The sequence below is a fragment of the Anguilla rostrata genome, chromosome 2 (genome assembly GCF_018555375.3).
Source record: "Anguilla rostrata isolate EN2019 chromosome 2, ASM1855537v3, whole genome shotgun sequence".
NCBI lineage: Eukaryota > Metazoa > Chordata > Actinopteri > Anguilliformes > Anguillidae > Anguilla > Anguilla rostrata.
In genome coordinates, this window is record NC_057934.1 from 73,513,144 (window position 1) to 73,528,188 (window position 15,045).

The 15,045-nt window shown below is 44.6% G+C and overlaps 1 protein-coding gene across 1 annotated transcript; it reads left to right on the forward strand.

Annotated features, from left to right (window-relative positions):
- Nucleotides 1-757: 757 nt before the first annotated feature.
- On the forward strand, nucleotides 758-11,891 carry LOC135248645 (transmembrane protein 235-like). The gene is made up of 4 exons (XM_064323462.1): nucleotides 758-1,230; nucleotides 5,429-5,512; nucleotides 5,911-6,048; nucleotides 11,620-11,891. Exons 1-4 carry the CDS (start codon nucleotides 1,053-1,055, stop codon nucleotides 11,889-11,891), a joined length of 672 nt encoding a protein of 223 aa, XP_064179532.1. The 5' UTR covers nucleotides 758-1,052.
- Nucleotides 11,892-15,045: the final 3,154 nt, after the last annotated feature.

Genomic DNA, 15,045 nt, shown 5'->3' on the forward strand with positions numbered 1-15,045 from the left:
TTAAAACAAGTAATGTGTGAAGCCCAGAGAACAGTGCGCTGCAGTAGTCCAGCCAGCTTGTAATAAAAGTGCATTAGTTTCTCAGTCACCTTGAGTGAGAACAGGTCTGATCTTAGAAAGGTTTCTCAAATGGTAAAATGCAGTTTTGATCGCATTCCGGATGTGTGGCTCAAATCTCAGAACACTGGCAAAGATAATACCTCAGAGTTTTGATGTTCTGCGATAGCATCTTACATTACATTTATTTAGCAGACGCTTTTATCCAAAATGATGTACAAAAGTGCATATCATGTTCATTGGACAACTACAAAACAGGTTCTAAAAGGTACAATACTCATTTTGTACAGCTATTTCTAGCCAAGAACACAGTTCAGTTCACACAGTGAACACTATTCTGACCTAACTTATGCCAAGCCAAACTAGAAAGAAGAACAAACTACAATATTAGGACACATACAAATTACGGAAAGTGCTGGAATGGGGGTACATGTAACATGAGTGAAAGGGGGGATTTAAAGTGAAATGATACGCAGAGTGGTGGCCGTTAGTCCAGGTATAGTCTGAAGATCTATATCTTTAATTGTGTCGTTTTCTCTCGGGGTGCTTGGGGTCCAAATATCTGTATCTTTTGTTATTTAGCAGTAGATGTAGATGTTTATCAGCGATACTAATTCCGGCGCCTTGTCCTTATCAACACGCGCGGAGGGAAACCTCGGAGTGCGCGTGTGGAGCGCAGAACTGCGTGCGCGCGATGCTCCCTATAAAATGCTGTTCTGATGGGAGAGGAGCTGTTCGCAGACTGCGATTGAGGCTAAGGGGACTCACACACGAACGGACTCATTTTAGGGGAATGTTTCGTGATGGCACGTCTAAGCGCAATGCTTATGTTTTGGAGAGCGAGTAACTGAATGATTTCGGTTGCTCAGTAGCCTACCTTGACGTACAGTACCGGGGGCCAGCTGTATTTCGGTTAATTTACATGTCGCCAATCTGGTGTTCAGTGGCTGCTGATTTTCACCCCACTATTCTGTATAGTTAAACAAACATTGAAAATGAAAATGAATTTCGGAACTGTGGTTGTTGTTGCTGGCTTCGCGGGGATGTTAAGTTTTGGATTCCTGGCTGCAGCCATCGGGAGTGAGTACTGGTATATTATAGAGGTGAACAAACTGAACCAGACAGACTCGGAGGAACTGAACTCTCATTCTGGACTGTGGACGACGTACGAAGGTATGTCCAGACTTGGCCAATATTATCTCGCGTTATTGAAAGGCTCGCGCTCTGAGGTGGGAAATATTAACGTACTTATGTCACTACATCGTTTTTTATGGATGTATACGATTTGTGATTGTGATGACAATTTAATGCTGTAAGTCTTAAATGTTATCTGTCTTTCTTAAATCGGAATGCCCAATCATGCCGACAGGCACGCGACGCTTATCGCAGCCTCAGTTGTTGAATCCTCTGCGGGGATAATTAAGCGCTTCCTAGCCCGGGAAGCTTCCGTTTATCCCCGCAGTTCGCAAGTCGCGCGCTAAAACTTGAGAGGAAGACCCTCCATGCGCACCTTGGCAGGTGTCAGACAGACTGCGAGACTCATTTGTGCGCTGGGAAGGACACCTTGACACAACGAGCTTTCCAGCGTTACATAAAAAAACACTTGGTTTCACGAGATTTTATTTCAACAAGAAAATAGCCCATGTTACACTAACATCGTTAAAGCAGACAAATGGCCTTTACAATGTGATCTCATATCAATTTAATGCAAGGCTGTGTGGAGTGAAGGCACGTGATGGTCTATGTGCAATACTGAACTTTATCCTCACACAAATAGATTATTAATTCTGTCGATCAGTGCACATTCCAGAGTGCGACCAAATGTTATCTATTAGGAGTTGAATTAACACTTTTCAAGTTTAATTACCATGGACATTTTATTGTGCACCTTTATTATATTTCAGTAATATAATATTAGTGTCTGTAAAGAAACCACTTTAAAAAGAATACACCAGTGGGCTAAATTCCCATGAGCTAAGAGTGGATGGATGGTGTAGGCCTACAGGCTTGCTTTGTTGTTTGTGCCACATTTACACAAGAATTCTAACCCCATTGCACTTACGTGCTTACTCACTACGCACATTTCTGTTTCCTGTAGTAATGTTGCTAATTTCCTCTGCTGGTGCTTATAGGAGGGGATGTTATTATCTGGAGCTTCTGCGTTTTACTGCTCGTACCAGAGCCCTCAGGACACGCTAACACTTCCTCCGTTTTCATCTCGCACAACTGAGCTCTTTCTGCACAGATGGAATAAAATAAACTGCTATTGTCTCTTTGCTTGGCAACTTAGTCTGACCTCTACCAGATTACAAAGCCCCCATTTACATATGTTTACATTTATACAGCTGGATATTTAGTGAAGCAGATCAGGCTGTGCAGCTCACTCAGCTGCGATGTGAACCTGCAACCTCTGGTAAAAACCTTGTGTAGAGGTGCTCTCCTGGTGGTGAACTGTGACCTGGTTACCCCTCTAGATTCCCAAATTTTCTCCTGCCTTTTGGGGAACATATATCTTTTCTGTGATCCCCTGTCCTGACTGGCTCTGAGCATGCACAGACATTAGGACTTGTAGGATACTGTGCAGACTGGCTCTGAGCATGCACAGACATTAGGACTCATAGGATACTGTGTAGACGGACTCTGAGCATGCACAGGCATTAGGACTCAGGATACTGTGCAGACTGGCTCTGAGCATGCACAGACATTAGGACTCATAGGATACTGTGCAGACTGGCTCTGAGCATGCACAGACATTAGGACTCATAGGATACTGTGCAGACTGGCTCTGAGCATGCACAGACATTAGGACTCAGGATACTGTGCAGACTGGCTCTGAGCATGCACAGGCATTAGGACTCAGGATACTGTGCAGACTGGCTCTGAGCATGCACAGACATTAGGACTCATAGGATACTGTGCAGACTGGCTCTGAGCATGCACAGGCATTAGGACTCATAGGATACTGTGCAGACTGGCTCTGAGCATGCACAGACATTAGGACTCATAGGATACTGTGCAGACTGGCTCTGAGCATGCACAGACATTAGGACTCAGGATACTGTGCAGACTGGCTCTGAGCATGCACAGCATTATGACTCGTAGTGATACTGTGCAGACTGGCTCTGAGCATGCACAGGCATTAGGACTCATAGGATACTGTGCAGACTGGCTCTGAGCATGCACAGGCATTAGGACTCATAGGATACTGTGCAGACTGGCTCTGAGCATGCACAGGCATTAGGACTCATAGGATACTGTGCAGACTGGCTCTGAGCATGCACAGGCATTAGGACTCAGGATACTGTGCAGACTGGCTCTGAGCATGCACAGACATTAGGACTCATTGGATACTGTGCAGACTGGCTCTGAGCATGCACAGACATTAGGACTCATTGGATACTGTGCAGACTGGCTCTGAGCATGCACAGACATTAGGACTCATTGGATACTGTGCAGACTGGCTTTGAGCATGCACAGGCATTAGGACTCATTGGATACTGTGCAGACTGGCTCTGAGCATGCACAGACATTAGGACTCGTAGGATACTGTGCAGACTGGCTCTGAGCATGCACAGACATTAGGACTCGTAGGATACTGTGCAGACTGGCTTTGAGCATGCACAGACATTAGGACTCATTGGATACTGTGCAGACTGGCTCTGAGCATGCACAGACATTAGGACTCGTAGGATACTGTGCAGACTGGCTCTGAACATGCACAGGCATTAGGACTCATAGGATACTGTTTAGACGGGCTCTGAGCATGCACAGGCATTAGGACTCAGGATACTGTGCAGTCTGGCTCTGAGCATGCACAGGCATTAGGACTCATTGGATACTGTGCAGACTGGCTCTGAGCATGCACAGGCATTATGACTCAGGATACTGTGCAGACTGGCTCTGAGCATGCACAGGCATTATGACTCGTAGGATACTGTGCAGACTGGCTCTGAGCATGCACAGGCATTAGGACTCATAGGATACTGTGCAGACTGGCTCTGAGCATGCACAGGCATTAGGACTCATAGGATACTGTGCAGACTGGCTCTGAGCATGCACAGACATTAGGACTCGTAGGATACTGTGCAGACTGGCTCTGAGCATGCACAGACATTAGGACTCATAGGATACTGTGCAGACTGGCTCTGAGCATGCACAGACATTAGGACTCATTGGATACTGTGCAGACTGGCTCTGAGCATGCACAGACATTAGGACTCATAGGATACTGTGCAGACTGGCTCTGAGCATGCACAGACATTAGGACTCATTGGATACTGTGCAGACTGGCTCTGAGCATGCACAGACATTAGGACTCATTGGATACTGTGCAGACTGGCTCTGAGCATGCACAGGCATTAGGACTCGTAGGATACTGTGCAGACTGGCTCTGAGCATGCACAGACATTAGGACTCATAGAATCCTGTTCAGAGTGGGCTGTCAGACTCATGCCATGGATGCAGTCTGTCCTGCACAGCGGGAGAGAGAGTAATATCCCATCACCCTGGAATGTAGGCCAAGCAGAGTCTAGCAGCTACATTCAGAACCACAGTGCAAAACCATAATGTCTGCAGCTCCTCGCTGGCAATCAAACATAAAAACCCTCCGGGAACATAACTGCTTCATCGTGAAAACCTGATAATGATACATAATACCTGAAGCTGTTAATCAAGTATCTTGATGATCCGACTTTTGTAATAACAGCTCATTCATATCTCCTGTGTACAGCTGTTTAAGCAGAGAACTCTGTGATCATGCTGTAGAGCTGTTTAAGCACAGAGCTCTGTGTTCATGCTGTAGAGCTGTTTAAGCACAGAGCTGTGTTCACGCTGTAGAGCTGTTTAAGCACAGAGCTCTGTGTTCACGCTGTAGAGCTGTTTAAGCACAGAGCTGTGTTCACGCTGTAGAGCTGTTTAAGCACAGAGCTCTGTGTTCATGCTGTAGAGCTGTTTAAGCACAGAGCTCTGTGTTCATGCTGTAGAGCTGTTTAAGCACAGAGCTCTGTGTTCATGCTGTAGAGCTGTTTAAGCACAGAGCTCTGTGTTCATGCTGTAGAGCTGTTTAAGCACAGAGCTCTGTGTTCATGCTGTAGAGCTGTTTAAGCACAGAGCTCTGTGTTCAGGCTGTAGAGCTGTTTAAGCACAGAGCTCTGTGTTCATGCTGTAGAGCTGTTTAAGCACAGAGCTCTGTGTTCATGCTGTAGAGCTGTTTAAGCACACAGCTCTGTGTTCATGCTGTAGAGCTGTTTAAGCACACAGCTCTGTGTTCAGGCTATAGAGCGGTTTAAGCACAGAGCTCTGTGTTCATGCTGTAGAGCTGTTTAAGCACAGAGTTCAGTGGGAGTTTGACGGCCTCCTGTTTTTCTTTAAGGGAGAAGTGGCAGTGCTCATTCCATCTACTCCTTCTATGACTCCTCTGGATACAACTACACCGAGCCGGAGCAGCGCATACGCAGTGTGTACCACTGTGTGATGAGTACCGCTCTGTGTGATTAGTACCTATGCGTGATGAGTACCACTGTGTGATGAGTACTGCCCTGTGTGATGAGTACTGCTCTGTGTGATGAGTACCACTGTGTGATGAGTACTGCTCTGTGTGATGAGTGCGTGCGTGATGAGTACCACTGTGTGATGAGTGCGTGTGTCATGAGTACCATTGTGTGATGAGTACTGCTCTGTTTGATGAGTACCACTGTGTGATGAGTACTGCTCTATGTGATGAGTACCGCTCTGTGTGATGAGTATCACTATGTGATTAGTACTGCTCTGTGTGATGAGTACCACTGTGTGATGAGTACTGCTCTGTGTGATGTGTTATTACTCTGACGTAGTGCTCTCTGGTGCCCCCTCCAGGCATGCATAGGATGATCGTGATCCTGCTGCCACTCAACCTGGTGCTGCTGGTGTTCGGCGGTATCTGTGGCCTCGTTAGCGCCCTGTCACGGAGCCCCGCCCTCCTAATTGGCTCCGCCTCCTACATCTTCCTCTGCAGTAAGTGTGTGGACCCCAGTCCTCTGAACCCAACATATTTAAGATCACTGTCGACAAAAGTGATTAATCAAAAAGGTTACATTTTTATGCGTGTCTGCATTTGTGTGTCTGTGTAAGAGAGAAATATTTATTTGCATGCATTTTTAAAACATGTAAGTAGTGAACAAAAAAAGTGCAGATCTCCGCCAGGTCTGTTAGCTTTGCTGATGCAACAATAGAGGCTACACAATCAATTCAAACAGACAAATACAATATTACAAGTTTTTACATTGTGCCACTGAAAATCCCCAAAACACTGATTCAGTGAAGTAACGTTAAAGGTGGTGACATGTTAGCTAATTTTATTCATATCAGCCACGATGTGTTAGAAAGAGCTAACGTTGATGTTATAGTCTGGCACTTTCATTTCAAATCTGGACAGGAACAATTCCAAAAGACCAGCGATGTAAAATATCAATTTCAACGTGAAAATGGCAACAAAATAATTGCACAGATTCAAACGTTAACGTATCCCGTTAGTTGGAAGATTATTTTGTTGGCATTTTAACATTGAAATTGACATTTTACTTCGCTGGTCTTTCATTCCAAATGGAAGCAGTTGTTGATCACTTGCGGCCTCTACCGGCCGGTTAGGAGGAGTGTGGCGTTAGCACTCAATGTATTTCAATGGACAATGATGGAAATTAATTAAAATAAAACTTGTCGTTGACCGATTTGCAAAATATTAGAGAATTCAGGTCCTTGGGCCGCTGTCAGCAGGCACAACAAGTATTAGGCTGATCGGCCCAGTAGCATGCGAGATTAGCTGCGGACAGATACACAAACAAAAACACATGGGACCAAATGCATAATCCCCTCCAGGCTCTCGCCTGGCGGAGATAATAACAGTTGTTGGCACAGGGTCACTCATTACAGCCCTTTCCCACTGTAGAGCTGAACCAGGCTGGCTCATTATAGCCCTTTCCCACTGTAGAGCTGAACCAGGCTGGCTCATTATAGCCTTTTCCCACTCTAGAGCTGGAACCAAGCTAGCTCATTATAGCCCTTTCCCACTGTAGAGCTGGAACCAAGCTAGCTCATTATAGCCCTTTCCCACTGTAGAGCTGAACCAGGATGGCTCATTATAGCCTTTTCCCACTGTAGAGCTGAACCAGGCTGGCTCATTATAGCCCTTTCACACAGTAGAGCTGAACCAGGCTGGCTCATTATAGCCCTTTCCCACTGTAGAGCTGAACCAGGCTGGCTCATTATAGCCCTTTCCCACTGTAGAGCTGAACCAGGCTGGCTCATTATAGCCTTTTCCCACTCTAGAGCTGGAACCAAGCTAGCTCATTATAGCCCTTTCCCACTGTAGAGCTGAACCAGGATGGCTCATTATAGCCTTTTCCCACTGTAGAGCTGAACCAGGCTGGCTCATTATAGCCCTTTCACACAGTAGAGCTGAACCAGGCTGGCTCATTATAGCCCTTTCCCACTGTAGAGCTGAACCAGGATGGCTCATTATAGCCTTTTCCCACTGTAGAGCTGAACCAGGCTGGCTCATTATAGCCCTTTCACACAGTAGAGCTGGACCAGGCTGGCTCATTATAGCCTTTTCCCACTCTAGAGCTGAACCAGGATGGCTCATTATAGCCCTTTCCCACTGTAGAGCTGAACCAGGATGGCTCATTATAGCCTTTTCCCACTGTAGAGCTGAACCAGGCTGGCTCATTATAGCCCTTTCACACAGTAGAGCTGAACCAGGCTGGCTCATTATAGCCCTTTCCCACTGTAGAGCTGAACCAGGATGGCTCATTATAGCCCTTTCCCACTGTAGAGCTGGAACCAGGCTGGCTCATTATAGCCCTTTCACACAGTAGAGCTGGAACCAGGCTGGCTCATTATACCCCTTTCCCACTGTAGAGCTGGAACCAGACTGGCTCATTATAGCCCTTTCCCAGTGTAGAGCTGGAACCAGGCTGGCTCATTATAGCCCTTTCCCACTGTAGAGCTGGAACCAGACTGGCTCATTATAGCCCTTTCCCACTGTAGAGCTGGAACCAGGCTGGCTCATTATAGTCCTTTCCCACTGTAGAGCTGGAACCAGGCTGGCTCATTATAGCCCTTTCCCACTGTAGAGCTGGAACCAGGCTGGCTCCTTATAGCCCGTTTCACACTGTAGAGCTGGAACCAGACTAGCTCATTATACCCCTTCATAGAGCTGGGGGGGTGGTTAGATATGTTGGTGAAACAGGACTATTCAGCTGTTGTTGGTCAGACAAACACATTAGAAAGAGGTGCTGTTGAATCACTATGATTTTGAGAGGGGAGGTTACTATTATTTTAAAATTCTAAATTGCTGCTAGTGAAATTTCTGGCACTCTCCTCCAACGCACAGTGTCATGGCGCTCTGAATGTATGAGAGTTCCTCAGCTGCAGATGTGTGTGGAGCCTTGTGGGAACCTCGGGCCTCTCTGGCCCCTCAGTGGAGACAGTCACTGTTGCCCACGGATACGAGTCCATGACAGGCAGGGCTGATGAGTGTAAGCTGATTGGACAGGCCCTGTAATGGGTCGGTATCCACGGGCAACCAGCTTCGTTTAACCCATCTTGGGTCTCAGAGGTAATGCAGAGATGCTAATGCCAGCCTGCTTCCTGTTTGCGTTTCTGTATGGTAATGTGTTTTTTTTTTTGTTGTTGCTTGTTTTTTGCCCTGCTATTACAACCCATTTCATTAAAAAAACAAAACAAAATTGTTCAGAGACAAGAAGTGGTTCAGGAACATTTGTTCAAAGTAATTTTGCGAAATGGGTTTAAATTTCTGTGCCTGTCATCTCTTCATTAGGAGCATTGTGTGGAAATCACTGAGATGAAGTTTCTAGACAGTGTATAAATATACAATGAGCTCCATAATGTTTAACAAAGACATATTTATTCTTCATTTGGCTCTGTACTCTAAACTTTTACATTTGTAATCAGACAATTTACATGTGGTGAATTCCCAGCTTTTATTAAAGGGTATTTTTTATACGTTTTTTGTTTCACCATGTAGAAATTACGACACTTTATATACATAAATCCTCTCATTTCAGGGTATTATAATGTTTAGGACAAATGGCTTTACAGGTGTTTTTGATTAGTCAGGTGCATTCAATTGCTTCCTTGCATGTTTAAGAGCTTTCAATATCTAGTGTTGATTCTAGGGTTTTAATTGCCTTTGAATTCTGTTATTGGCATTTGTCAACATGAGCACCAGAGTTACATTACATTACAGGCATTTAGCAGACGCTCTTATCCAGAGCGACATACAACAAGTGCATCAGTTCAAGGTGCAGAGGTGCAGAAAAACACACTAAGCGAGTGGTGCCCGTGGAAGCTTTTAACAGGCTGATAAATAAGAACAGTCAGAGACACAGACCAAACTTCAAGCAGTCATTACATGCAAAGGGAACAAAGTACTAAACATAACTACTTGCATTTACATAACATTATTATGTTCCGAACATTATAGTGGGCTATCTGTGAAAAGTACTGTTATTTCTACATTGTGAAAGCAAAGTGTATAAAATACCTTTAAATAAAATATGAGAATCTGCACTTAAACCACATGTGAATTGTTTTATTACAAATCTAAAATTGAGTACAGAGCCAAGTCAAGGAAAACATGTCTCAAACATTATGAAGCTCAATGTAGGTTTAGAATATTATTTTCTAATGAATTTATATTTACGCATTTCACACCAAGTGTGGCTGGAGTTGGCTCAGGTGCTGCTCATATTCTAATCTCAGTATTAAAGCTTGACAGAGCACCTCATTACTGGTGTTGTATATGAGAGGTCCTCATTACTGGTGTTTTATATGAGAGGTGCTCATTACTGGTGTTTTATATGAAAAGTCCTCATTACTGGTGTTTTATATGAGAGGTCCTCATTACTGGTGTTTTATATGAAAGGTCCTAATTACTGGTGCTTTATATGAAAAGTCCTCATTACTGGTGTTTTATATGAGAGGTGCTCATTACTGGTGTTTTATATGAAAAGTCCTCATTACTGGTGTCTTATATGAGAGGTCCTCATTACTGGTGTTTTATATGAAAAGTCCTCATTACTGGTATTGTATATGAGAGGTCCTCATTACTGGTGTTTTATATGAAAAGTCCTCATTACTGGTGTTTTAAATGAAAAGTCCTCATTACTGGTGTTTTATGAGAGGTGCTCATTACTGGTGTTTTATATGAGAGGTCCTCATTACTGGTGTTTTATATGAAAGGTCCTAATTACTGGTGCTTTATATGAAAAGTCCTCATTACTGGTGCTTTATATGAAAAGTCCTCATTACTGGTGTTTTATATGAGAGGTGCTCATTACTGGTGTTTTATATGAGAGGTCCTCATTACTGGTGTTTTATATGAAAAGTCCTCATTACTGGTGTTTTATATGAAAAGTCCTCATTACTGGTGTTTTATATGAGAGGTGCTCATTACTGGTGTTTTATATGAAAAATCCTCATTACTGGTGTTTTATATGAGAGGTCCTCATTACTAGTGTTTTATATGAAAAGTCTTCATTACTGGTGTTTTAAATGAAAAGTCCTCATTACTGGTATTGTATATGAGAGGTGCTCATTACTGGTGTTTTATATGAGAGGTCCTCATTACTGGTGTTTTATATGAAAAGTCCTCATTACTGGTGTTTTATATGAAAAGTCCTCATTACTGGTGTTTTAAATGAAAAGTCCTCATTACTGGTATTTTATATGAAAAGTCCTCATTACTGGTGTTTTATATGAAAGGTCCTCATTACTGGTGCTTTATGAGAGGTCCTCATTACTGGTGTTTTATATGAACAGTCCTCATTACTGGTGTTTTATATGAAAAGTCCTCATTACTGGTGTTTTAAATGAAAAGTCCTCATTACTGGTATTGTATATGAGAGGTCCTCATTACTGGTGTTTTATATGAAAAGTCCTCATTACTGGTGTTTTATATGAAAAGTCCTCATTACTGGTGCTTTATGAGAGGTCCTCATTACTGGTGTTTTATATGAACAGTCCTCATTACTGGTGTTTTATATGAGAGGTCCTCATTACTGGTGTTTTATATGAAAAGTCCTCATTACTGGTGTTTTAAATGAAAAGTCCTCATTACTGGTATTTTATATGAAAAGTCCTCATTACTGGTGTTTTATATGAAAAGTCCTCATTACTGGTGCTTTATATGAGAGGTCCTCATTACTGGTGTTTTATATGAGAGGTCCTCATTACTGGTGTTTTATATGAAAAGTCCTCATTACTGGTGTTTTATATGAAAAGTCCTCATTACTGGTGTTTTAAATGAAAAGTCCTCATTACTGGTATTGTATATGAGAGGTCCTCATTACTGGTGTTTTATATTAAAAGTCCTCATTACTGGTGTTTATATGAAAGTCCTCATTACTGTGCATGTAGTAAGGAGGTCTTAATTATGGTGTTGTAAAATCCTCATTACTGGTATTGTATACGAAAGGTCTGCTCCAATCCTACCAGTGCAGAGTCCACAGGAGAGTCAGTAGATTGATGAATGTGGATCCCCCTCTCTTCTGTTCTGTTCCCCAGGTCTCCTCACCCTGTGTGGGGCCTGCCTGTACCTCAGCTACTCCCAGCAGGCCCTGGAGGAGTTGCAGCGGCAGGTGGGACTGGAGCTCATGGCCCATGTGCACTTGTGCTTCGGCTGGCCTGGCTGGCTGGCTGCCTTCAGCCTGAGTCCTGACTGGGACCTCCTCCACGGCTGCCAGGATCCTGTGAAGCCACCACGCAACCCAGCAAATATCTGCACCTCCTCCTATACATACTGCACCTCCTCCAACACCTACAGCTCCAATACCTAAACCACCTCCTCCAATACCTACAGCTCCAATACCTACTACACCTCCTCTGATATCTATTGCACCTCCTCCAACACCTACAGCTCCAATACCTAAACCACCCCCTCCAATACCTACAGCTCTAATACCTACTGCACCTCCTCCAATACCTAGTGCACCTCCTCCAATACCTACTGCACGTCCTCCAATACTTCAACCACCTCCTCCAACACCTACAGCTCCACCACCTCTAACACTGACAGCTCCACCACCAACACCGCCACCTCCAAATCCTACAGCACCAACACCACCACTGCCATCACCAACACCTAAACCACCTCCATCTCCCAACACCTACGCCACCGAAACCACCCCTCCAGCACAGCCAATTACGGCACACATGCACCCAGCCACTGCACGATGAACGAGCATAGCTAACATACTGCAGTTTACACCCATTTCTGTGTGGCATCCAAACTAATAACCAACATTTATATTGTTATGTGGCACACTGGACATGTTGTTTGTCTACATTATTAAGAAATTAAAACATTATTAATAACATAAATTATTGACAGGCCCATAACATAATAAAAGGTGTAAGAAGTGTGTAACTTTTACTGTGCCACTGCTGGTAAAACTCTTGTACCAAATTAATGAAAATATGTAGATACATCCGAATTGAATCAAGCTATTCATGTGAAAGATACCAGCAATTAAACGTCATGCATCCCGGATTCTATTGTTACATATATATTTATTCTGTGAGACTTGGACTTGAAGATCTGCAGTGTTATTTCCAGCGCTGATGGTGCGGTGAGTGAGAGGGCGGTTCCTGGCTTCCATGTTAAACTCCATCAGCAGCAGTGGCCTTGAGCTACAGAGGAAAAGGATTTCTACAGCCACGCCTTTCAGAAGCATTCTCATTGGACAGGTGAGAGCTGGGAGGAAGCCCGTTTTATCCCACTTGGCCAGTTTGCCTGGGCTGTTTGGACCAGGTTCTCCTCCCATTCCTACTGCTCCATTGTGTGGTCATTATTTAAAGTCAGACTGTGGGAAATAATTGAATTTAATGAGAGATTCCATGCAATTTGACAGGAAATGAGCATGGAGAGGAAATAAGTGTGGAGAGAGAATATGAGCATGGAGACAGGAAATGAACATGGAGAGGAAATAAGCGTGGAGAGAGAGGAAATGATAATGGAGAGAGAAAATGAGCATGGAGACAGGAAATGATAACGGAGAGAGGAAATCACAGAGCTGCTCTTACAGCACCAGTCACAGAACACCAATCACATAGCTGCTCTTACAACACCAGTCAAAGAGCACCAATCACATAGCCGCTCTTACAGAACCAGTCACAGAACACCAATCACATAGCTGCTCTTACAACACCAGTCACAGAGCACCAATCACAGACCTGCTCTTATAGCACCAATCACAGAGCTCCTCTTTACCATTCTGTACAGTACCAATCACAGAGCTGCTCTTACCAATCCCAGAGCACCAACCACAGAGCTGCTCTTTCCCCAGGAGTGTTTCATCTTCACCTCTGTACCATTATGCAGGAGCTAGGTGCAGTTAAAAGATCTTCCAAACACGCCATTCCACTTTTGGCCAATAGAGGGCGGCAGCTCCACAGTGAGTGAAAGACTTTCTCCAGCTCACTGCTGCCTCCACAGGACATGAAGTTTCACTACAGGTAGGTAGCACTGGACTTTCTGGAGAAAACACCTTCTGCGTGTCCTAAGCGTGGGAGCTGGGAGATGTATGCAGCGACAGTACTGCTGACCGGAGATCAGATTCCCTGTGGGTTTAAGGAGGAACAGGCAGCTATTCCTCATCTACACAAAGACCTGACATGGGCACCACATATGCTGACCACAACACAACCAGATACGGGTGGGTGCTTATGCCCCCTTTGCTTCTGAGATCATATTGGTAACAATGGAGGACGTTCTTGGGTGAAATGGATTTTGGGGCAGATTTGTGTGTTTTTGATGAAAAACGTGCAGCTTTAGAAATACTGAATGCCATTTTTTCAGCACCACGGTGATGTCATAGCTTCCACGGCGGAATATTTTTTCATCTGGAGCGCTTGGCCAAGCCCTTTCCTGCTTGCCATTTTCCCAGGATGCATCTGTGATGTTTTAAACATAATCTGCAAGAAGGTTCAGAATGTCACTTGTTCCATGTTTCTGACCGAACTCGGTCACATGACTTTGCGGTGATTATGCGCGATTAAGGCCATTTCTCATGATCTGATGCTCATATCAATTTCAGGCTTCATAGAGAGCTCCAGAATATGACTTGCTAGTGATATTTAGCCTCAGACAGGCTGCTTTGGGCAGGATGGAGGCTGTGATGTGTGCAGCAAATGCACGCTAATTTGGCAGGGTTTGATCAGGGTGACAAAGCCCCGCAGCCTTTGGTGTTATTTATTTGGACTCTGATTTCTGACATCATCGTGCAGATGCTGGCATCACTGCACAGTAGAGTGGGTCATGGCTGAGGCTCGCAGCCTTGGACCGGATCTGGACTGGATCCGGACCGGATCTGGACCGCGCCGGTGCTGACTGTGGCCTGTAGCTCCACAGGGTCGTCCAGGGTACGGGAGAGTTCAGCTGGTCATTGCTCTAGGGCAAGCCCCACTGACCAAAAAAAGCACTCTTAAGATCGCATGTCTTATGATTGTCAAAGCCGCATGCGAAAGGTCTTCCTCTGACGGCGCTCTGTAGCGAGTTTAGCTGTGATCTGCGACACAAAAACAAGTAGCTGATGGACGCCACATGGTCCCGAGGAGACGGCTGAGCTCGGCGGGCTCGGCCCAGCGGCTCGCACATGGAGCGCGGCTGCGCATGCAGACAGATCCACATTCCAGGCCGGGGTGGGAATCGCACACACGCAGCATGAATTAGCCGCCAGCGCTGGATCGCGTTGCGCTGTATACTTTGTGTGTCATGTATGAGCATTATGGCGAATGATTCATGATTCTCACGTTTCTGTGCAATTGTAAATCAGAAATAAGCACTTCCCTAACGAAAAGGAGATGTCAAAGCACATATGAATCTAGACTGCATTTCTAGACATGACATATTAATTATAGAGAACTAAACAACCCATGCATGATATTCTTATAGTTATTTCATAGGTATTAAAAATGTGTTCAACTTGTGAT

Coding starts and splice junctions, on each gene's coding strand:
- LOC135248645 (XM_064323462.1), top strand. CDS start 1,053: ATGAAAATGAATTTCGGAACTGTGGTTGTTGTTGCTGGCTTCGCGGGG. Junction 5,513..5,910: donor GCCGGAGCAGCGCATACGCA/GTGTGTACCACT, acceptor TGCCCCCTCCAG/GCATGCATAGGATGATCGTG. Junction 6,049..11,619: donor CTCCTACATCTTCCTCTGCA/GTAAGTGTGTGG, acceptor TCTGTTCCCCAG/GTCTCCTCACCCTGTGTGGG.